At 42.1% G+C, this 25,393-nt stretch overlaps 1 protein-coding gene across 1 annotated transcript in view; it reads left to right on the forward strand.

The window, feature by feature from the left end:
* The first annotated feature begins 659 nt into the window (after nucleotides 1–659).
* CLDN10 (claudin 10) overlaps nucleotides 660–25,393 on the forward strand; it is a 58,558-nt gene continuing 33,824 nt past the window's right edge. Inside the window, exon 1 of the mRNA XM_010394062.4 lies at nucleotides 660–873. Coding sequence (XP_010392364.2) covers nucleotides 660–873 — 214 coding nt within the window. The remainder of the gene's footprint in view (nucleotides 874–25,393) is intronic.

A 25,393-nucleotide genomic window follows, 5' to 3' on the forward strand; every position in this document is an offset into this window, starting at 1 on the left:
CAAGGAAAAAATCTCAGTGGGGGCTGCATGAGGCTCTTTCTGCTGACTGCTGCAGCTGCATCACTGCTCAAGGACCACTTGCTGTTTCTGTTTTTGCTCTAGATTTGCTATTCTACAAATATACCCACAGACACTACCTCCTCCAGTTTTAGAGCTGCTTGCATGGTGGCTGGTTATGCCTGAATTAATTTCACAGCCTTTCAATGAGTTATTTTTCAAGTGTTGTGTGATCCTCCTAAAATGTTATGGTAATCCGTTAAATAGCGCTGTACAGTTTGGACTCTGAACCTATTTTGCTAGACGAAATGGTTGTAAGTTTCCAATTAACTAAAAATTAAGCATTAACCGGAATACTTTAATTGAAAAAAAAAAAGAAAACAATTAATTTTTACAATTAGAAATTAGTAAGTAAGTACTAGTAATTAGCTCCTATAAAGTTGTACCTTGACTTTCTTTCTAAACATTCGTAATGCCTAGGGCCTTTCTTAAATCACTCAAGCATGACAATTTCTTTCAGCCACATTAACTTTCTGTAGCAAGTGGTACTGAACTTGTTCAAGTATAATTTGCTTATGTTATGCCTTTTTGCTTACACACGTGACTGAAGTACTTCTCTCTCCACGCAGTGGCATTAGTAAGCCCCTGGTTTACAGAGAAACATGCTGGGAATACAGATTATAGCTTTCATATTTTGTTTCTGTGGGCTGGGAGCTGCTATTGCTGCTACTGCATCAAATGAGTGGAAAGTCACTAGTCGAGCATCATCTGTTATCACTGCAACCTGGGTCTTCCAGGGTCTTTGGATGAACTGTGCTGGCAACGCACTGGGTGCTTTTCACTGCAGGCCTCACCTTACTATCTTCAAAGTAGAAGGTAAGGAAGCATAATTTAACTGGAACTTATGGAAAGCCATGTGTACTGCAGGACATGAGCCTGAGGAGTAAAAGATTCTTTTGGCTCATGCAAGAGATTATGTTTAAAGCATTGTGATGAATATAAGTAAAGGATCTTCTAGGCAGAATATCAGAAACAACTTTGTAAGAATGATATGTATTCCAAGAAAGACAGTAAGCTCTACTCTGTGGTTGGTAATATGTGATAAGTATACTGGACATAGTGCTGGTAATACACTGTCAGTATCAAACCACTGTTAGAAGAGAAATGGACTAAACTGTCTTGCGGCTCTAATTTCCATGCCAAAAGGAGTGTCCTGCTTGCTGGATGGCGGGAAGGGGAAAGATAGTGAGGTCTGTGACAGCTATCGGTGCTCTTTTTAGTATCTGAATAAATCAGAGAGCAAATAACCATATCCATGAATACTGTGCAAATACTCATACTGGGAATTAAGTGCTAGTGTATATACTTGCTTGTACAACAGGCTAATATTTTATTTTAAAGAGAAAAGTGTGCTGTTTCAGAATGTCCATTTTAATGGAAAGTGTTGGATTTGTAAGCCATCTATCAGAATGTAAAAGCAAATGGAGGCTTCTTGCCTTATGTCAGAAACCGCTTTTCTCAGAGACAGGGGCTGACCATAAGTGTGCTGTGCAATGTGTTTTGTGTTCCTCTCTATGTGTAAAGCAGTAAATGAAGAGGTTTGATTTTTATTTGCTGCTAAGCCTTCTGACAGTAAGCAAAAGAGTACTTTCAGTGAAACTGTGTGTAAGCACTCGTGAGGGCCTGGGCAGAGGTACTGCTCTCCCTGGGGTGGACAGCACACAAGCAAGATGAAGTCAGACTAGAGTAGGAAAAAATGCATTAAGACACCCGTATTTTAGGGAGCCAGAAAGCACAATTCTGTTAAGATATTAACAGCGAGTGACTGAATGAAATATAAAATGTAGCATTGCGTGGTTGTTACCATATGGTATATTACATGGACATAGACTCACACATACATGGAAACATGGAAGCTGGGGGATGTTCCAGATCCTTACCTTTTTTTGCCTTTCATGCCCCTGACACATCAGACTACATGCTGTGACATACAGATCAACTCATACAGATGATTTTGAGATAAAATTCAGCATCATTTTTCTACATGTTTTGTGACGCCCTGTTTCAAATCATCACAAATCACACAGCAGATGTGAATGGATAAGAATAGCTTTACTTCTGTTAAAGAATGCTGTTCGTCAAAAATTACTTAAAAGGCACAGAAACTCACAGATACTTTTGAAAAGTGAATATTATATTTTGAAAATAACCATTTATGTATTATTTCTGCCAAGATTTAAAGAAAGAAAATCAGCTCTTCTTCTCAGGCGTTGTTTAAAGCAATGTCAAGTAACTAGAAAGTACCATTATTGCTATTGTTAGTAGCACAAAATCTGCTTTCAGAATAATCAGATGTAATCTATTTGCCACTTTGTATTGTTACTATTATTTTGATCACTGGCTGATTGAAACTTGAATAAACAGAATATGCATGTTATGCGTGCATCCTTTACATACATACTTAAGCATCTGAGTAAGATTTTGCGTATTTGTTTTTTAGAGGAACATAGACAAGATGCTCACAAATTAAAGTATCACACTCTTGTTCAAGCAAGAGAGTAACAAGCTGCTGTAGTGACATTTAGGAAGTCTAATTTTAACTTGCCAGTGCATGCACCAGCAAAGGGTAATGTTACATGTAGCACGAACACTACTGGGAAAGAGTGAAGTATTCAGTTTGGAAAACCTGCTAAACATAAACTCCTGATAATCCAAGGAAAACAAGAGTTCAACAGGGAAAGGGCTTTGTACTCTCACTCTGTCATAGATTGTAAAACAATAAAATGCTCAGATTAAAGAAGTAATGAACTGTCATCTCTGTCCTCAGAGCTTCAATGTATCATTATAACTGACGTACTGAGGCCAGGGAGGGCTGGCAATATAACTTTTCTTCTGCACGTTCATCTTTTTATGGAATCTATTTGCAATTTTTCCCATAGCCAAAGACAACTTACACAAGTTCCTCATTCCATTCCTATCTTTCCATTTTCTGTAGGTTACCCTACAGAAAGTATTAGCAGTAACAGCAACACTAGCAGTAACAGTATTAGGTTAGTGTAGTTAGTCACTTCTACTCCAAAGCAGATTCATTTGATTGTTAAAGGTTTAATTGCAATTTTTGTGAGGATTTTGCAGGAGAGGCTTATAAATGGGGTCTATGAAGTTTTAGGGGGTTTTTTTTCTGTTTTTCACAACAAACAAACCCAGATTCCAGAGGCCTTTCTCTGAGCAGGATTACCCTGCAGTCACAGGCAGTATGTAGATATTTACCAGAAGTGACTTTCAGCTCAAGGACTAGTCGTGATGATAGGAGCATAGCCAAGGCAGTGAGAGCTCCGCTTCTGCAACCCAGCCCAGGTACAGTTGCTGAGGGGTTCATGTTTCTGGAAGTCTGGGTTAGCAGGGCCACACTGCTCATGGTATCCAAAGCTGGCTGGGCTGTTGCCAAATGTACATGTCCGTTCACGTGTACAGCCACAGTGTGCTCTGCTGCAATGACTGAAACATTCAGATGAAAGATCTTAGAGGGAGTTCCTAAACAGTAAAAGCATTGTAGCTGCAGTCATTTAAGGCAATGTTTATGGGAATAAGCAGTATCTTTTATTAAATCTACTGCTTTGGGAAAAGTATGCAACGAAGTCATTCATCAGATCTGACACAAATACAACAAGCTTCAAGCTAAATATTATCTGGGAACATTGTCTCTTCAGTTAACCTGGTTATGGTTATCAGAGCATCAGATACACACATGGAAATTGTATGATTAAAACCAAGGGATCCTTACTCACAAGCATAAACTCACACAGTCAATAAATGCCAGTAATTAAAATTAGCAGTGAGACAATATTGTTTCAAGATCAGTAACCTATGATTAGCCACTCAGTCCTTATCAGTAAGAAAGATCCACAAAGATCCTTCAAAGTGTGAGCCTGACAACTGAAAGTCTGGAACTCCAGAAAGATACTGACTTTTTACAGCAGAGTTTCCACCCACTCTGCCGCCTGCTAATTCCCCAGTGCTCCACAGGCAGTAGCTAACCTCTCTTCTCATTCCTCTCATGTATATAATTTTGAATTTTTACCATCACAGAACTATCCAAGAACGGTCTATTAGCTATCTAGAATGGCTTAGACACTTTATTTAGTTATTTTGACTTTGGTGATGTTACAGAGAGCTGTTTCTTTCACATAAAATACAGAATTGTAACTAGCCAACTGAGCTGTGTCCACATCTCTTTTCTACAACACTTCCTCAGTCTGTCAGGACAGCTGCTAGCTTCTTCTATTACCGTGGGCCTAGGCCCTAGGGTATATCACCGTGTCCCGCAGCCATAGGGAGGAGGAGGAGGGAAGATCCAGCAGGCAGGAATTGTGCAGCAAGATTGATTGATTGATTTAATTATTTTACAAACTCTTTTATAGACTTTTTTCTTCGTAGTCTAACTGGACAAAGGATCAGCCACCTCTTGGGGTGATTGGCTAAAATCCTAAAACATCCATTGTCAAAATATTTTTCTACTATACCATAAACAAGACTTTTCAAGGTTGCAGGTGGCTTGGTTGTTTACATTCCCTGCTACCTCTTCTGTGAGAGAGAAAAGTCTCTCACGGACTTTGAAAACAGCAAGAAAATCCTCGCTAGCAGCATTTTTGTATCTACATTCTTCAAAAAGTTAGTTTGGCATTTTGCATGCCTTGCCTACAGCGCTACATCATGACTCCTCTGTATGTTCTGGTTTTCCATGCCATGAGTTCAGGGAGGTGTACCAGAAACTAGGAGAAATCTTCTTCCTTGAACCTTTTCTTTTTTGAGCCTCAGATCCCCTGCTGGCATCTTGTCAGTGCCTGTTTTGGCAGAGCCTGATGGGGCAAATAGTGCTTTCTTGAGGGTAGCCAATACAGAACAGGCAATGCCCAGCCGTTCTGGGTCACATCAGCAAACAGATTCAGAGCTGCTTTTTATGACACTGCCACTGCAATGCAACTAAGCAGTGGAAGGAAGTTGATACAAGACAATTGCTGTTGCAGCACCTGTACCCAGAACAGCCTTGCGCAGTCAAACACCATTTGGGTTCACCAGGGTGTGGAGAGCAATTCCAGTTGGGCTTCAAGGTGACGCTAGCAACTTTCCCAGAGAATTCAACCTTGAGCAAGAAAGGACTGACATGAGAGTGCCAGGGAAAATGCACTATCCATTTGAGTGGTGCGAGTCGACGAGCCAGCCAGATATACACATAGCAGCCAAGGCCTAAGAGGAGGGCACTTAGTGCTAGATCCCGCAGCGGCCAGCACCACCCTAAGTGGGCTTGCAGGGGTTCAGGCTGCATGAGGGCTGGGCACAGAGACTGTGCTCCTGCTCCCTGCTGCTTGACAGCCCCCCATGCCCTGCCCGCTGCCCCGGCCCGCTCCGGCCCGCTGGGCCCGGCGGGAGGCGGCCCCGCTCCTCTCTCCATGGTGCTGCAGGAGCGGCCCCGGGGAAGCGCCGGCCGTGCCCGGGGCTGCTGCCGCCCCGCCCGGCTGGGGACAGCCGGCTCCCAAGCTCCCTGGAAAGGCGGCGTGCCTCGCCCCGGCTTCCCCCGGGGGAGCAGCCGCAGGAGAGGAGAGGTTTAACTGTACCCAGAGCCCGGGCAAGCAGCAGCGCTTCTGGAGGTCGCAAGAGAGGGGGCCGGGCCGTCAGCCAGGGGTTAGTGGCTTCAGCTATCATCAGGAAGGGAGAAAACACCGGGAAGGCTTTCTTCTGGCTGATGGTCAGCCACAGGGGACTCTGCTGAAGGATGATCCCCGTAGTCAAAGGGACGGGGGTCGTGATTTGCAGCTGGTCGCTTACTCCCCAAACAGCCTCGGGGGGATGGGGAGGGGAATTGGGAAAAAGTAAAACCCGTAGGCTGAGGTAGGAAAAATTTAATAATTGAAATAAAACAAAATATAACAATAACAATAATAATAGCAGTAACGATAATAACAATAGGAAAAAGAGAGAGGAATAAAACCCCAGACAAAGAAGTGATGCACAGTACAAATGCTCACCGCCCGCTGACTGATGCCCAGCTCATCTCTGAGCAGTAATCAGTCCCTCCCAGATAATGCCCCCCAGTTTATATGCTGAACATGATGGTCTGTGGTATGGAATGTCCCTTTGGCTATTTTGGATCAGCTCTGCTTTCTCCCAGCTTCTTGTGCACTTCCTCACTGGCAAAGCATGGGAAATGGAAAAGTCCTTGACCTAGGGTAAGCACTACTTAGCCACAACTACAACATCATCGTGTTATCAACATTATTCTCATTCTGAATCCAGAACACAGCACTGTACCAGCTACTAGGAAGAAAAGTAACTCTATTCCAGCCAAAACCAGATTGTGAGATCCAATATTAAGGTTAGAGGAAAACGGTGCCAAAGAACCTTCCTGTAGCAACCAAATCCTTCTAGGAACAGTGCAAACTGAAGGGAGGTATGATTGATTTGTGTTCTTAGGCTGAGCCACCCCTCTGTTAAGCTTTTCTGCCTGGTGAGTACAGCATCCATTTGGTGACTTAGAAAACCAAAGTCAGAACAGCATTGGCAAACTTGTGTCAGTATGAAAGGAAATATACACTAGGATCAATATCTCAAATTTGGGAAAGGTGTCCATGAGACATAGACAGAACTCCTCTCAGACTTCTTTTAATGGCTTAATTCCCATGGCTTAATTTCTTAAAGTACTCTCCATTTTTCAGCAGGCAGAAGGATCACTGTTTGGACTGATTGAAATGCTGATTTCAGCAAGGGGTCTTTTGTACATGCGTAAGAATAGGATGTCAAATCTTGGTAATGAAAGGTTCTCCACTCTCACAGGTTCCCTCCCCATTGTAGCAGGTTATTTCCAAGCTCATGGCCTCTCTTCTGACATTAGATGACTGAGTCTGCTCTCCACTCAAACAAGATAGCCTGAAGCACGCTTGGTTCCTAGAGGAGGCTGGTAATGCACTAGAGGTCATGAAATGTCATGACTGTGTACAGCAAATACTTTTGGAGTCTGTTATATTGCATCTCACTGCCCCCACCCCAAAAATTAATGCATAAGTAAATTAAACAGTTCAGCCTAGGTAGTAGCTAGTCAGAGACATACTGTGCCTTATTATTTGGCTGGTTTCAAGTAAGAAAGGGAATTGATTCATATGCAGCAGAGCCATTCACGAAGTAGCCCCTGGCAGAACAGATATGAACTGAAGGAGGTAGCTAACTCCCATGTATCCAAGAGGTTTTTCCCACAAGGAGCTCCAGCAACAGCTTTGTGGTAGATACAGAGCAAAATCCAGGGCTTTCATGGGACGGTAAGTTCCAGAGGAAGCATCCAGAGCCCAAGAAACCTCCCAGAGGCAGAACAACTTTGTGAAACCTGGATTTGTGGATCTCAGAGTTGACATATAGGTTAAAGATTTTGAAGTGGTTTTCAAGGATTCCTGCTGCCATATACTGTCTTCTGTTTGAGCTCTTTGATTCCAAGATTTTAATCTGTACACTCTGAAAATCCATGAATCTAAACCACAATGAATCACTGTTTACTGCTGTTTACTGTGAAGACTGTCTGGCTCTGGCCAATTACTTGAACAGAGCAGTCCAGAGCTGTGGGCAGACTGGAAAGAGATGTGCCTACTGGGGGATATGCAACCAGAAAGATACAGAAAGGGTGTCCAAGAACTAGGTCTAGACTGCATGGGGCCAGATGGAAAACACTGAGGGTGGAGCCTCCACAGACTGCTGTCAGTTTTGGAGAATCTGATGGTAGGTTACAAAGCACAGATTCTGACCCTGCTTTAAAATCTTCAGGGTTACAGGAAGACACAAGACCTTGCAGACCAGTCCTCCTTTTTAGCTCATTTACACCTGGCAATCCTCTTTTTGTGCTCTGAGCCTTTTGTCTTCTCACTGCACAAGGACGGAGGTTACAGTGCTGAGATTTTTTTCACTTTTGTCTAGATCTGGTATCTAGACAAGAGTAATGTTGCTTTTGCTTCTTTTCACTCATCTTTATGATTTTTGCCACCCATTTGAAGAAAATCACTGAGGAAATGTGAAAGGTGGAAAGTGCTGCTGTTTGTTGATGTGGTGCAACAGTTCCCATGCAGCTGGTGCAAGGACAGGAATGCAAAGCTTGTTATTGGGGCATTAATAACAAAGCTCTTTCATCTTCTAATACTCACATCAGGATAGATTGTTATCTCCACTTTGCTTTTAGCTTTCTTTGATTACTGCTACATAGCAGCAGAGAGCATACAGCAAAAATGAATAGGACTCAGCAGTAATTGGTATGCAGCCAACGTCTTAAAATATCTCTGTTAAAACAGGTTTTGTACCCTGGTCTGCCTTGTGAGCACTGAGGTGGGTGAGGGGAGCTTTCCTCTGGCATATGTTGAGGAGCCAAAGGCCAGTGTACCTCTTCTTATCTTTTTAGCAGTCATGCTACAACCAGAGCTTCATTCAAAGTTCAGAGATACAATCCATTTAATTTTCACAAGTCCCTGCAGCAGGAGGGGAAAGGACACGTGGCAAAACCAGCTGTGATAGGCAGAGGGTAAGAGAAGGAGACTGAAGTGCTGAATTTGTAAATCATTAAAGCTGGTGATTTTGAAATTCACACTGCTGAGATTTAAGCTCTTAAATATTTAGTTTTCCATCATGGAGAGGTGCAAGGCGGAGGAGAGAAGCTAAGCAAATACCTTGAGAATAAGTATGGGGAAATGTAGGGAAAAATATATGTACATAAAAATCTCTCTTATGGTAGCTACACGGAGTTGGCTAGGCAAGTAAGAGTCACATGCCCATTGGTAGAGAAAATCACTCCACAGTCAATAGGGGTATTAAATCCCCCAATGCGTGTTACCCCATCTCTCATAGTACTTACACGTAGCTTTGCAGTGTAAAGCAAGATGCCAGATGAGCACAGCCATTTTGTTAGAGATGTGCACATGGGATTGCTCCCCACATCCCGCATGCATCAAGTCCTGCAGTGTCTGGTTATCCTTATAAGCCTTCTCTGGAGTGGGTGCCATGGAGCTCTGTGCTGGTTTAGAGGCTGGTTGATGTATGCTCTTTGGTGTTTCATTGACTCAAACTAAATCAAATGCTTGGAGCAGAGGTGCTGCCTAGGGCGACTTGGGGCTTCAGAACCCCACACTTTCAGGGTATTTATTACTTGACTCAGTCCTGGTGTCAGTACTGTGAGGAATCTCTGGCTGTGCCCAGTAGATTCCTATAATCCATCCAATATTCTCTCTACAGATGACATTGAAGCCTGGGTCTCCTGTATGACTTTCCTCTTCAGGGATGCATTTCCTAAAACAGGAGAGAGCACATCACCTCAGATGTCTGTGCCTTACTGTAGGACATCCTTAAGTGCCAGAGCACTTCTCAGTTGCTGAATGGAAAACATTTATATTTTCAGTTTGGCAAAGCACATGCTGAAATTCAGCTACATGCAAAGTCCCCTTCGAACATTTCATTTCTATTTCCCCTTAAATACCTTGTGCCACTTACATTTCTAAAAAATTACCTGAAACAGTTAAAAAAGCAGAGGTACCAAACACTTCTAAAGACGATGCCCAAGTCTACTGACACATTCCTTTGGCAGTTATGTTTCTTTTTTACTGTTAGCTTTTCTAAAGAAAATGTGTGTTAGTCTGGAGGTAATTAACCGAGCTCTAGTAAAACACCTCCTGAGAATTAACCTGTTTAAAGATAGACTTTTTAAACTCCACATCCTGAGCTATGTTGTACTATTGAACAGTTTTCTATAATCAAGGCTTCCCTGTGCTAGATTTTAAAACTGTACACCATCAGAAGGATATGTCACTAGTATTATTTTATAAGATTATTTTACTCCAAATTTTTAGTTCTAGCCCCCCAAAAAGTTAACCATACAGACTCTACTGGTGTTTAAAAGAGTACAATTGCATAACCTGACAGTCAAAATGAGAAGCAAAACTGAATACTTGAAGATTCTCATTCGTGTGCTCTCATAATAATATATAATGGTCTTCTACCAGGTCCACTCTAACAATTTTTATATTCTCTATTACTTTGTTATCCAGCTAAGATGTGAGGCTACTCTTCTGCAGACACCAATCAGAAACAAAAATGTGTCTAGGGCTCATATTCAGGGCAACACGCACTGAACCATATTTCCAAAGGAAACGAGAAGTCAGAAGGTCTAAATTTCCTCTGTAGATGGAAATCTGCCAAAATCTTACGTTGTTTGGAGACTGCCTTTTCCTTCTTCACAAATGAATTTCTAAACAATAACACAGAATGTCACATAAAAGCCTTTCTATTGATATTTCATCCTGTAAGCTGCAAAAGCAGAAACCAAACCCCAGCCAGTGAGAAAGAGTGAAAGTAACTCCCTGTCCATATCCCTGTGCGGTGTTTATGGGGTGATCAGGAGAACAGGACTCTCAGGATGTATGAACAGCTTCTCCACTGCAAGCTCGCCACGTGCCCGAGCTGCCCCAGGCCGGCATCCCACCCCAGCAAACATCACATCACATACTGGGCTCTGAGTCAGCCACCTTTGGATAATTACAGAAATAGTTATCTGACAAAGTGGGGAAAAGAGGTAATTAACTAACTAACTAACTAACTAATTAATCGTTAATGGCATCTGGCTTTTCCATATAATATTTTAATGGAAATGTTCCACCTTACAAAACAGATGATACAACTATAATCCAGCAAAATTAATACAATAGACAATTTAACTTACACCACCTTTCAACATCTTCATGCCACACGTAATTTTGTTTTACTCAGTGGCTACTGCAAAACCTCCAATATCATGCCTATTTAATATTGTCCCTAGAAACTCAGTTCTTCACAGAAATGCAGCATTTTCAAGTGTCAGTGCCTTTGTACCTCAAAGCTCTGATTCCCTCCATGGCCAGGACACCCTGCACTGCCATAGCCATACTTTGGCCTGGGCTTCACTGAGGGTGCAGACACCCCCAGCCCATGGCTCAGCTAACTTCCTTCAGAGCAGTAAAGCCCCCCTGCCCTGGCTGGTGGTGGTGGTCCCTCTTGAGGGGCTGTGCTTTGCAGACCAGGGAAGGAGGTAGAAGGAGAGGTGGCAGCTGAAGCCAGCTGCAGTGCCTGTCTGCAGGCAAACTGCTGCCCAGACGTGTCTGAGGGGTGCAGTGGGCTGCGAGAGGGACGGCTACACTGTGTGGTGACTCCTTCCCATCTCTCCCCTCGGCACACATGGAGCAGAATATGTGTTAACAGAAACAAGCCAACATTTCCAGCCAAGGTACTTGACTCAAGTCTGTTTGCCAAGTGGCTTCACTACCTTCTTTGGTTGAGGTTAAGAGAAATGTTTTTGTTCAAAGGAGAAAACAAGTGAAGGTGTTTTCCCCCCTCACCCTTCCTGTCTGCAAATTCAGGCATCTCTGGTCTGCAGTTCCTTATAAACAAATGAAGGAGCTTTTGTGGAGCCTGTTGATAAGAGGTACTCCACACCACTCCACATCCCACTGATTTTTATTATTATTTTTTTGTATGCAGTAATATGCAAATGTTTGAGTGCTTCCTAAGGTCACTCACTACTTGTGCTGCAGTGTGCTGATTGCTCTGGTTACTGCAGAGGCCTAAGGGCAAGCTCAAGGCAGCACAGGACATGACAGGTTGTCAGGGCCAGCTGATAAGATTTTCACCTATCAGCAAGGTCTATATGTGCAAGACTCAGATACAACCCAGTGAGAGGACAGTCAGGGAGATAGGAATGGCTTTCTCCTGGGAACAGTTTGCAAGGAGATAAAACCCTTGCAGACAAGGAAAGCAAGTCTGGTGTACAACAGCTGGGTCGTGGGGCAGGAAGAGGGCTCATGAAAAAATACAGGGACTGCAGCCGTCCAAAACACATCAGATCATTAGGAAAGCAGAAAATGAGCTTGTGAGGTGCCAGGCTCTGCCTTGACCAAATGGTGACAATTTGGCCATCACTTTTAGTACAAGAGGGATTGGACCCAAGTTCTCAATTTCAGCAAAGTCTACCCACTCATCTGGGAGAAATTAGATGATTTCCAAAAACTTGTAGCAGTTTAAGCAACAGAATGAGTGAGAGCTCTTGTCTAAGGACTCTGAGTGCTTTCAACCACCTGTTCTTTACAGTTTCAAACCTTGGATAATCTCAAAAATCTTTATCTAGCAACAGAGATCCATGTTGTGCCCCCTTGCTCATACACACTCACAGCGCATGGTTATAGTCCTTAATACTTGAAGAGAAAGCACTGCTGAACAAGGGACAGGAACTAGGAAGCAAAGAAATGTATTTAAGACCTGAAAGACTCCTGAGAAGATCTTTAAAAGAAAAAGGAATTATGAGGAAAAGTCTGCTCCCAACCAAGAGTTATTTCTATTATGCAGTAGTCATTCAAAGTGGATTTTAGAGCCAGAGATTTTTTTCACTGGCATTGCTCACTTTTCTGAGTAAGTGAAAGGAATATCATTACTTCAGGGTCTAAAGTTCACTGTGTTACATCTGCTTTCACTCAATTCTACCAACAGCAGTATTTTTGAAATGGATTTATTTCTTTTTGTTTTCCTTTTCCCTCAACATCCCTGCAGCCTTACTGTCTCCTTCATGCCGCTACAGAGACAGGATCATAAATTAGGTCAGTGCTGTGTCTGACCTGGTAGTTACTTAGGTAACCTTAAATTTTTATAATCTATCCTCTCCTTTGCCTCAAAACATCTACCTTCTTTCTAAATAGCTAACTGGAAACTCAGCAGAAAAGGAATTCCCTCAAGCTTCCGGTCAGCTATGGGGGCTGTGTAGATGGACCAGCAGGGATCAATCCAATATCCAGGATCCTCTCAGTTGAAATCAGTCAATGCATACACATTGTATACACTGTTTCACAAAAGAAAAAAACAAACAACAAGCCTTTTTAAAATTAGTTTGTCTGTAAGATGTGAGATGGCTTCTGGTTGGCCCAAGCAAAGCCTCTGCTGCTGTTATGTGTCCACTTTGGGTACTACACTTGAAGTATGATGCAGAACACTTGGAAAAGGCACACAGATAAAAGCATCTAGAATCCCTCAAGTTTATGAAACATGACCTATGAAGAACGACTGGGAGAATTGAAACTGTTTAGTCTAAAAAAGAGTAGACTAGCTGTAGGCACAGAGATAGTCTTCAAGTACGTAATAAGTGGCTGCAAACAGGAAGAGTATAATCAGTTCCCCATGTCCAGTGGTAATACCACAGGAAATGGTGAGACTGGATTACCACAAAGAATTAAAAATTAGCAGTTTTATCATTCTCCCCTAAAAGCAACTGCCTTTCTTGTCTGTCTACGGACAGCCTGCCTCTAACCCTTAGCTTACTTTTGTTACTCTGCAGTTGTTTCACTCTGCGATTACCTCCATTACCTGTGATATTTGTGATACCTGAATCAGCTCAGCCTTATACCCCATGTTCAGTTCTAGCTGCCAGAAATGAAATGTGCCCCTTGATGTCCTCATCTCCTCTCTCAGGGACTCTCTCTCCGGGACTCCTCCTTGCAGCCTGTTAAGGTGGAAAGCCATGATTCAGAAAATAAATTTATAAAGTATCTAATGCCCACTTGTCAGTAGCCTTTGGTTTACAAAGGTCTTTTAGTGAACTTCTGATCTGCAAAGACCAGTTGGTAAGAAATACTCTTGCACTTTTAAAATAAGTATTTCCTACTTTTTTTCTGAATTTGGAATGGGCATTTTGCTCTGTGATTGTCGAGCACTGAGCTCTGTGTACCACATTCGTTGTCCATGATTTGGCCTAGATGTTGCTGAGAGATCTACAGCCCTAAACAAAGGTGGCAAACTCACATTCATCCTATTTCACTTCTTTGTGCTAGTTTTACTGACAAACAATATTCTCCTAGCATATCTGAAAGAGTCCAAAACAGAAGGGGGGCCCAGGGGGCAGGGAAAGACAATATAAGCCAAACTCCTTGAAGTACTCAAGCTGTACTCAAGCTGTATCCTCCTTCTATCACATACAAGACTCTTGGATGGTATGGGTCCTACAGTTCCCCTTTCTTCCTGTCTGGGAAATGTTGTCCTGGTTCATCAGGCACCTGAAGCTGGATATAGATGAGGTGCTAAAATTGTAGCACTGGATCTTAAGCAGAGGTTTAGGATTTATCCCAGACCAATTTAAACAACAGTGATGTAAAATATTGTGTGTTAGCTAAACACCCTGTTATCCCCTTATAGTCAACAGGAACAGGGAATCCTGTCTCCTTCTGTAATATGTCTACAGCAGGTCAGAGGAGTGATCTAGACATGCCAATTGACAGTAAAGTAGGTGGATGGTTAGTGAAAGTATGCACATACTGGGCAGGATTCAAATGAATCCTATCCTGACTCAGAAGACGCCTGCAGGTGGATCCCCGTACCTCAGATCGGGTGGATGTAATTAATTCCTAGAACTTTCAATCCAAACATGAGTGCATATGGAAGGCAATTTCCTTCTCTCCTTCTGCAGCTAATTTTGCCATGTTTCACATCTCTCCTAGTCTGTGCCTGAAGGGAGCAACACTTTCACCAAGAGCTGCTGCAGGGGCAAAACACTGCAGCCTTTAAATTGTCACCTCAGATCAAGGAGCCCCTCTTCATCCCACATCATTCAGTCTTCACTGAATACACCTCTATCTCACCAGGACTCAGAATCTCCCTGATGTGCAAAGCCTTGTCACCCCCTCTTTCCCCACAGCCCAGGTACGCCACTGAAATCCTTGTTCTTCTTTAGCTATAGTGTGGTGACGGGTGTGAGTATGGAAAGCATGTCTCTGACAGGCATTTGCTGAGACCTGGCATCTCACTCACGCAAGAGGTAGTGCCAGCTGTTCCAAAAACAGCCAGCCATGTATTCCTTTGATCAAGCGTTTACATAAAACATACTCTCTGTGCTCATGTGTGCACACAAATTCAAATTATCCCTTGCTTCCCTTGTTAAAGACGCTTCACTTCTTGAAAGGTCCTCCACGAATCCCAGACTGGTGGAGAAGTAGTTACAGTGGGCAAAAAGGCTAATCAAGAGGAAGAGCTGGTTAAGCTCAGTTTTTAAGGCTATATCATTACCAGGCAGCTGTTAGGAGTCAATGGACATTTTCATCAAGAGTTTAATAGTTAGAGTGAACTGAAACGCTATAAACCCTTTCCAAAAGAGCCCTTTGTTGAGATGTTGGCAGTATGTGTCTGGCTGGAGTCAAATAAAATTAGTCATCAGATAAACCAATCATGCCAGCTATGAGAGTGACACCAAAATAAACAAAATGTTTTAGTCAAATCCATGAAACAAAAGGAACAGCAAATCTCATTTAAAATTCCCCCATGTAATTGATGCATAATTAAGCTTCTAAACATGAATGCAAGTGTGCTGGTCCAGAGTATGTAACGATGAAGATTGTATCTTTGAAAGTAAATGGGGATCTCTGGATGCAATTAAAAGTAATTTTTGAGTTGCTAGTTCCAAGTTCCTACTGGCAAAATCCAAGAAATTCAAAGCATGAGTAATTCCTAAATTACTGCAGTTTTGATGCCAGGGAAACTCCACAGATTTTGATGGAGTTACATCAGACTCAGGCTTCATGAGGCCAATGGAATTTACTCCTTTTAGAAACAGATTGTAAAATACTTTAAAAAGAAAAGGTCAGAAAAAGTTTATTGAAATACCATTCTACTGATACAACAACAAAAATTGGGGGATGTGCAACATATGGCAACATAAGTTGGGATAAGGTAACATGGGTGCTTTATCCCAAATGTGTTGCCTGAAGTAATCTACCTTGCTAGTCTAAAACACACAAACAGTCTGAACTCTTTTAAATTTTTCTTGTCCTAAAATACAGACAAAATAATAACAGCAATGTTCTTATAATTAGTCCACTTATCCTTATGATTAGCTCAATATATTAATCATTACTGTAATATAAAATATTTTTTTAAAGCTACTTCTTTTACCTGTGTCCTTATACCACTCCTCTGAATGCCTGTTAGTCTGGCAAAGGACACAAGTCCTGGAAAGGAAGAAGCAGGACATGTAAAAAACAAGCAGTGCAGCTGGGCAGCAGCTTGTGGGAGAGAAGAAGCACTGCTTTTAATTGTCTTGAGAAAGTTAAAAATGTTGTGAGAAAGCTTTTCTTATCTGCTTAGTGTTTGTTTCCCAATAGCTGCTATTCAGCCCAATATACTACAGTTTGGGTGCTTAATTTCAGATAAGTTTGCATTGCTGGCCTTGTGTATAGAGGATTCAATTCTCATGGGCTTCAGATGTCTGCACTGAGATCTGGCAATGGGACCAGTAGTAGTTCTTAATGGCTTCTTTTTTAGAGTAATTCATATACTATTGAATTCCATATCTAGGTTTTAATTCCAGCAATATTGTAATATTGTAATAAAATTACATTCTGTCTCTTGAAGGACAAAATCATATTTACATTGGAAAGTCTATGCCACTCTCATTTTTGCCATAAACCACAGAGACTTTAGAACTGACAAGGACTAGAAGGAAAATATAGCTCTGTAGGGTGCTTAGGACATTTATGAATCTGATTCTGCTTCCTGAGATATTTTCACTGCTCTGCTGTCAGCTGTATTCACATATTTGGGGCTATACATCTCTCTGATGCAGTGTTCTGCAAAGGAACCAACCAGAGGCATTGTGCTTTATTTGCACTTATCAGGAACCACTGAAACCTGAACAAAAGCTGATTACATATTATTGGCTTCTAGGGCTACGTCCTGTAATTGGCACTGTGCAAACACAGAGCACAAAACAGCTCTGTCCCAGAGTATTTATAATCTAGGGAGCAAACTTCAAAAGAAATTGGTAGGTTTATGCCATAATGGAGGAGGAGGAAGGAGGTAGAAGAAGAGGATCAAGCTTGTTTGATCACAGTGCTTCACAAAAAGCAAAAGAAAAAAATTCTTTAGGATTGTTGGGGTTTGTAGGCTTGTTGTAAGGCTGTTCCTCCAGGGCACTGGGAGTTACTCCACCAGGCACTGATGCATCTCTTGCCTTGGAAAAATTTCTGTCAAAATCAAGAAGGTACAGCACCCCTCCTCTCCTCTTGAAATGTTTTATGGCTTATTGCTCTTGGTCATCTTGAAGAAAAGGATGAAAATATCCAGTTAGACTTCACTCAGAAATGAGGCAGAAGCCAGAATCCTTTGCCACAGCCGGACCACAGGATAGCAAATCACAGCTGTGACTGCAGCAGCTGGGGGCTTGGTGAAACCCCCTTCTCTCCAGTGCCCACAGGACTTGTGGACCTACTGGAAGGAGTCCAGAGAAAGGCCAGCCACTAAACTGATCAGAGGGCTGTGTGGTGGTTGGCTGGAGTACCTGTCCTATGAAAACTGGATGAAACAGTTGAGGTTGTTCAGCCTGGAGAAGGGAAGGTTCCAGGGAGGCATTACAGGAGCTTTCCAGTACCTAAAGGAGGGCTACAGGAAAGCTGGAGAGGGACTTTTCATAAGAGCATGAAGTGATAGGAAAAAAGGGAATGGCTTTAAGCCGATTGAGGGCAGGTTTAGATATATATCTAAAGAAGAAATTCTTTATGGTGAACTTCTTGAGGAGAGGACATTAGACAACAGAGATTTTCTGGGCGAAAGACGTCTTTAAATTTTATTCTATTCAAACAACAAATTCAAGGTTGAGAAGAACATGTGCAGGGAACATTTTTATAACTGTATAAAAACTAACATCTTGATCATACAAATTCTCAGTAACTATCACAAAGGCAAAAAGTCTCAGTGGAGGAGATTCCTCATATGCTGTCCCTTCCAAAATTTTTTGGGAGGCTGTCAGTTGATACAACTGGGGAAATGGTAAAGGTAGTTGTCCTCATTAGTAACACGCTCTTAATTGCATAATTTGAGACCTCTATACCATAAAACAATTTGGATTTCCCCCTTTGGTACAGTTCATGCATTTCACACTGTTCTTTTCTTTTTTGGAAAGTATGTTTTGATGTAGACATTGCTCTGGTCCTAATTATCTGAACAGGAATGAGATGACCTGGCCACTTATCCAAGCTTCTGTGTTATACCTAGGAAGAGACAGATAATTTCTTTGAGCTTGTATGTTGCCTTCTACTAATAATTAATTTATAGTATCATAGAATTATTGAGGTTGGAAAAGTACTCCATGATCGTCAAGTTCAATCTTCAACTTTTATCATCATCCATTACATGTGTATGACAGAAGCTCTTATATAGCCAGTTACAGCAGAAACTAGGGTCCAAGAAACAACTATTAGGGGAAGAACTTTATGTAAATACATCAAGAATTGCCCTCCTGGAAGGATTAAAAAGTTTGATGTGGTCCTCTAGGATAAACATTCCTAAAAATTTCATTTGGGGATCCAACAATTACTATCCACACAGAAAATCAAATCTTTCTCACCTACAGAGAAAAAGGAGAGGGAAGTGTCACTTTACTCAGGCACAGGTGTATCTTCTTTCTCCTGTTCCCTTTGCTGTTTATGCTGGCATGATCAATTGGACTTTATTTGGAAAGAGGAGTGGTTTTACAGTGGCTAATCCTTTTTGTCCTTGAAATGCCTAAGAACCTTGTTTATCTGTGGGGTTTTTTCCATGGATTTATTCCTATTTCTAGTGATTCAAAACATCACTGGTAAAAACCTAAAATCGTATTATTAGGATATTCCATCCAATTATGGCTGAGACATGTAAGAGTATACAAACCTGGTAAGGTTTCCACAACATGTAAAACATTATGAAGGTTTCTTTCCATGTTTCATTTGAAATGCTACCTTGCACAACCCTTGGATGTTAATGTATGTGATTGAAGTTTAAACTTACACTCAGCACTCTTTAATCTGCTTGTAGCTTCCCTCAGCAATATAAGTGAAAAGGTATACACTGATATATACCTGATATAATTAACCATGTTTATGTAAGTTTGGAGTATAACATCTCATTTAAAAGGGCAATGCACCTCCCTTTATATGCCTGGGAACTCCAGGGGAGCCTTCCTTGGAGCACTGTGACCCATCATGTCTGGGGCAGCACCTGCTCTCAGAAGGGCACACAGGGGCTGCCAAGGAGCTAGGTGTAAATATAAAAATCATCTTACAAATAATGTGACAGAATTGGGAATAGTTTAATTTACATGCACATTGTTTCAATAGCTTGTGCTGTAGCTCTGCTAGCAATAACAGGGTTCCTATTTGCTTGCTGTGCTAACGAAGGATGAAAAGCAGCAGGTTCAGCACAGATCCCTGCAGACCACTCTGAGGGCATTGTGGCCAGGAAGGTACTGATGATTCAGTGAGTATTTGGAATCCTGCCTTAGGGTGTTTTCAGCAAACCTCATATTGTTTTTATTGAGTGTGAAAACTCACGTTATACAACATTAAAGTACACCTTTCTACCTAACTGTCCTTCTAATCTTTTAGGAAAGAAATTAGATTGATTTGACATAGCTAATCTGTACTGATTTACACATCTCATCGTTGTTTTAAAGGTACTTACAAATAGTTAACTTCACTACCTGTTAAAAAAAATCCAATCATTGGTGCTTGGTGTTTTGGGATTTTTTTAAAGCATTTGGCCCTATTTGTCTTTCTCTATGCTTCTGCCATCTAAAAATCCTCCATGAACCTGTGCAGGCTCCATCTGTGGCACAAAATAGAGCAGGGCAGGCTGGTGATCAGGATTGCTCAGGGCACACTCCAGAGCAGATATATGCTGGGGAGAAACAGTTGGTCAAACTGAGCCATAAAGTTTTACAACTGGCAACCAAGGTCCAATGCCTGAGGTCATTGCTCGGACCCTCTTTACAGAGAAGTATGCACGTGCTGAAAATGGCATTAACTTCTTTAAGACTACTTCAAACTCATTATCTCATTCCAAGCTGTATATAGGACATCTGCCTTGTCCTCATAAAACAACATCTCTGGTCTGCCAGAAGTGCAGCACATGAGCAAGCTGCCTTGGCAAGTTGCCCACTGAATAATTCCTGCCCCATCAACGTGCCCCCAAGATATAGAGAACGTAGCAAGGGCAGAGAACTTTACCCATAGAGATTTTGCTGCCATTTCTGATCTCCAAAGACCTTTAAAATAATTTTCTGCCTTCAAAACACTTTTTAGTGTGAAAAGAATGCTGCAAACAGGTGGAATTACACGGTCACACATACCACAGCCCTTCAAATATGTAGTATTTAGAAATCACCCTCTGAGATTTTGGCTCTATGCCTGTATGTAGGTATTTCTCAGACAACATTTTTGCCTGATCCCTCACAAGAGAGCAGACAGAAGTCAGGAACCAACAGGTCACATATTTACTTTGACTCATAGCTTATAACATCAGATAGAAAGGTCTCTCTTTCCAGACTTACTGAATACCACTTGCATACTGTCCCAGATGCTCCCGTGGTTCTCTTTCATGCCCAACTCCTACTTGCACGATAACTTTTGAAGACTAAAGGAAGACTCCCTAGAAAACAAAGCAGCAAGGTCTCCAGACATGAGCAGATTAAGACAAAATAGCCCTGGTATCCTTCACTGTATGAGAGGTTTCAGACTGGAATAATGTGAGTGATGTTCAAATCATACCCAGTACTGCATAGAGACATAGAGAACGAGCCAACTCACTCAGCTTCAGGTTTTGTTTAATAAGATCTGGCAGCTTGTTTTTGCTAAAAGCTTGCTCTTGATCTCTCCATGGATTCTTTGGATCTGCTTCCCTCTAAAGGCCATTCAGTGAATTACTGTATTGTCCTGAATACCAAGTCTTAATGTTAAATCAATTCTCAGATGTATTCCTTATCTGGAAAGGTGTTTGAGCTCTATGAAGGAGAGAAAGAAATACTTTCAGGGTTGTTTCTTGTTGTAAGACAGCAAAAAAGAAATAATGCATAAGCAAAGACAGATTTATATCAGCAAGCAGAGGTTTTAATGATAAAATCTATCTAAAAATGAGTGTCAAGCATACATGCTTTTGTAGTTCTTTACTACACAGAAAAGTGAACTGCGAAAGTGAACTGGTTTGTCCCAGGCAGCAACTGGGATCTGGCCATCCTTGCTCCCAATCCCATGCTCAGAGAAGTGATTCTTTCCAGATGGGCTGAGGCGTTTGACCTCTCGGGCATAGCTGCAGTATTGCTGCAGCTTCATGTGATTCCACATAAGGAATTTTGTCGTGTAGTAGAGCTTGGGCAGACTATGTCTTATATTAAAAGGTGAATTTTTCCTTCAGCTGAGAGGTTCAGATGTGCCATGAAATCTGAGACCTTTAATTGAGGTGTTGGACTTCCATTGAGCTCCGTGGGTAAAGAGAATCCCAAGCTGGAGTGGCATGCTAAGAAATTGGTCATTTTGCCTGCTCAGTTAAGGGGAAAAAAAAAAAAAAAAAAAGTTTAAAGTATACCTGTTTGTTATTTGGGCAGATCGTGGGAAACAGGACAATCCCTATGTATACTAGTAATCTGAGTAATAATCATTGTCAACCAGCATTTTTACACAGCTTAAGCACTGTATAGTCATCTCTGGAGAGGAGAGGATCAAATTTTAGGTAACTGGAGTAAATGTCTCCAGTCGTCTCTGCAGAGGGAGCACAGGAAGTTACACTACTGAATTAAATTGAATTAATCAGGGCCTTAAAGAAAGGTTCATACAACTTAGGCAGAAGGGAAGAATTGAGGTATTTAAACACAGGACATGTTAAAAGTCCTTAAAAGACCTGAAACTTCTGCAGGCCTGGCAAATATGGTAGAGAAGACACACATCCCCCTGTCAGGGCACTGCGAGGTGCTTTAGGACAATTAAAATGGCACTAGCCTTATATGCTTATGTACCTGAATTGATCGTTAGCTGTTTTGTCTACTGTAATTGCCCTAACCAGAGAAGAAATTATCCTTTGGGACTGCCTCTTATCTCTCTGCAAGCTGTAAGAACCTGCACAACAAATTTGAGGCAAATCTTTTCGCTAAAGCTGGCTAAGCTGCATCCTGCCCTGTTATAAAGAAGTAGCAGTAGGGCTCTGTACTAGTTTGAAAACAAACCAGTGGGAGGCACCAAGTCAGAATAACAATTTAGTGGGGAAATTAAAGAAAAGGAAAAAAAACTGAAAGAAAACACTGGTTCAAACTGACAGAGTCAAGATACAACCTGAGTCCCTGTTAGGCAGGGTGGTGGTAGCAGTCTGGTAGAATGGTGGTTGCAGTCCTCTGAAGTGGTGATCCTATTAAAAAAATGGTCTGCTCTTTCTCAGAAGGTCCAGTGGTGGCTGTGTAGCTCCTATCGCCTGGAAATCCAGTGGAAAAGTTGCCTCCGGTGTTCAGTCTCAGATTATATCCACGATGGGATGCTTGGTTCCTCCCTCTGGGTGGAGCATCTCACAATGGGGTAATGAGTCATGAGGCCAGGTGTTGATTAAGCTCATTAACAGAAGATAGTCCAGAGGGAGTTATCTCTGAGTCATGTGGCAGGACAATGATGGGCCATTAACAGAAAGATAGTCTGGGGGGAGGAGGCAAGGAAACACTTCCCCACCTGATTTCAATAGCTCATGAGGATGGTAATAGAATACACTGCAACCCAGGACAGGCTCCTTATTAGTGTTTTAGCCCGCTCCAGGTGTAATATGAATTCAGGTGGCTCCCAGCTATCTGAGGTCAGGTTTTTAGAGACTGAAGTGTCCAGGTACCTTTGCCAACTGGCTGGGTCTTCATCAGGCCCTTCATCAACCTTGCCCTCGTTGTCCACTCTATGTAAGTTATTTGACTTACAGCATTTGTTTTGGAGGTAATTAATTCGTTTGACCAAAATATAAATTGGCATGTGTTTCTGAGGACAGCAAACTCCACAGATTAGCTTTTCCAATAGACAACACCCTTTTTTCATCTTCAAGCTGGTCCTAAACCCAGTTTTAGTGTTTCTTAAGACAGCTCACCTCTCCTTTATGTATCCGTGCAGCCTGCCCTGCAATATTCTGCTTGATGCCTGCTGTAAACAAGAGTACTGCCACGTTATCTCACTCTTTCCGAGGTCAGCTCAAAGCTATAAAACCTATACAACTACCATTGCAAGGTTCAGATGTGAAAAACAAAATTATATTGTATGAGGAAAACAAATGCTTTCATGTACTGTAAAGCACCACCAACCAGGTCACTTACTTTGATTTACATTTAGTTCTCCTGAAAGGCTGAAAATTTAATAGTATCTGGAGAACTGATGCTTGGAAAGTCAAGTAGACTCATTCCGCAATTCTAAATAATACAAGTGGAGTTTACAGTGTACCATCAAGGAGATCAGGCAAATCCATAGGGAAAAGTGAGCATGTGTAACAAATCAGTACCGTGTAGGCTCATTTTTTTATAAAGGCATGGAAAAAGTGGCAGAAGATCTCTCACATACCCAGGTCTCTAACCTGAAAGAGCAAACATGTAGCTCCTACCCAGGAAGCAATGCACTACTGACAGTGCAAATGGAACTTGCCTTAGGAAGGACAGCTTTATGGGACCTTGTGAGAGTGAGGCAGATGGCCATTTTATGCTCTTGCCAGCACGTTTGCTCCTGTGTTCCTCCCTCTCATCAAAATGGGAATGAATCCCCATACCCAAAAGTCTCCTGCAGTAATTTACAATTGTGGCCCCATTGAGAGATGTGAATCCTCAAAGAAGAAAACACTGTTCCTTGAAATAGAAGGTGAACTATTAGAGGGGACATTTAATTTGCCCCATAACATCTGAAACTCTTCAACACAACACAGAGATAGCTGAGGTATCTGAAAGAGAAAAAATGAAGAGTAAGTGGGTGGGACAAAGTTGAATGAGTCAGTAAAGGGGGAAGAAGTGATCCCTTTTTTTTACTTCAGCCTGTGAAAAGGAAAGAAAATAATATGCAAGAAAACAAAAGCGATGGCAGAAGAGTAAAGCGTAGCAAAGGATTTTAGGTAGGAAGTTAAGCAGGTGAAAAACCTCTCCCTGCCCCACAGAGATGCCATGAAATGCAAATGAATACGTGTAAAAGCCCATCAGATAGCTCAAGAGCACCATCATGGTTTGACCAACAAATGCTGAGGCCTACTCACATGGCAAATTTGCAGTAGACCTTGCCTGGGAAAAGCATTACCTTTAGGACAAAACCATTCACATTGGAACTTCCCTACTACCCCACCAAATGCCAAAGAACAGAACAGAACAGACATTTCCATACAGATCACTTTGGACGGAATATGTTTGTCTCAAAAAATTCCGACCAACTCCTTCCATTCCACACACTAAAACGTAGCAGTCTTGTAACAAGAACAGATCCTGAGCTACTCCCAGTGGTCACGTTAGAAGTAAGTGTTAATTAGCTCCCAGTTCTGCAAGTGCTGAGCAGTAAAGTTCTCACTCACCTGCCTCCCTCACCACCTGCCAAGTGTGAACAGCCCAGTACCACAGACCAGAGTGGCATCATCCCGCCAGCTCTGCCTCCCAAGGGTAGTAAATGATTCAGTGAACAAGAGCTGCCTGAATAGATACCTGAAGAGATGCCTGTAATTCAGTTGAGGGCAGTAAAAGGACATGCCAAGGCAAACACATTCCAGGTGACTTGCAACACCGTGTGAAATTTCACCCTATCATAAATAACACAGTAAATGTGAATGTTGCATTTCCCAAGGTACTGGTCAGACACAACCTTTTCCTTAAAGAGCAGACATGGAGGAAACGTATCACTGCTGCTTCTTAGCCCTGAAAGGCAGATCAGATGGATTCCTGCAGCAAGGATGACAATGTTATCCACTCATCCCACCTGCTGCCTCTGGGGTAAAGAAGGACGCTTTAAAAGCCATGCACTCTGGCTGTCAGGGCACACACAGTGCATAAATACCTGGGAAGACAATGAACAAAGGTGTATGCCTTCCTCTTTCCTGATGTGACCTTCTCACTGTGTTCTAGCTGTGCACAGTACGATAACTCGATTTCACCATAATTTGAGGCCATACCCTACCACAGGCATGAAAGCCAACCCACTTGGTATGATGAAAGCAGATTTTTTTGTTTGTGTCTCTACCTTATTTGTCAGCAATCAGGTTCAACCATCCATGGATGAAACAGGCATCACCTAAGAGGAGAGTGGCCACTGGGGCTGTTCACAGATAGGAGATGATGCAGGCAGTTGCCAAATTGTGGGTACTATGTGCAGCTCACCACTGGTCTAGAAAGTTGCTTTTCCAGAGGTGCACAGCCAGTCGCTCATTTCAACAGCACTACCTCTTGAGTTGAGCAATGTTTAGAAGGTGGGGCTCACGTCACTAATTTTAGCAGTCTAAAGAGGATCAGAGGTAATCTTAGAGGAGACCAAGGTAATAATCTCAAACTCCTTCTGCGATAAGTGAAAGGAGACAGGGATTCCCAGAGAAA

Source organism: Corvus cornix, chromosome 1 (assembly GCF_000738735.6).
Source record: "Corvus cornix cornix isolate S_Up_H32 chromosome 1, ASM73873v5, whole genome shotgun sequence".
Lineage (NCBI taxonomy): Eukaryota > Metazoa > Chordata > Aves > Passeriformes > Corvidae > Corvus > Corvus cornix.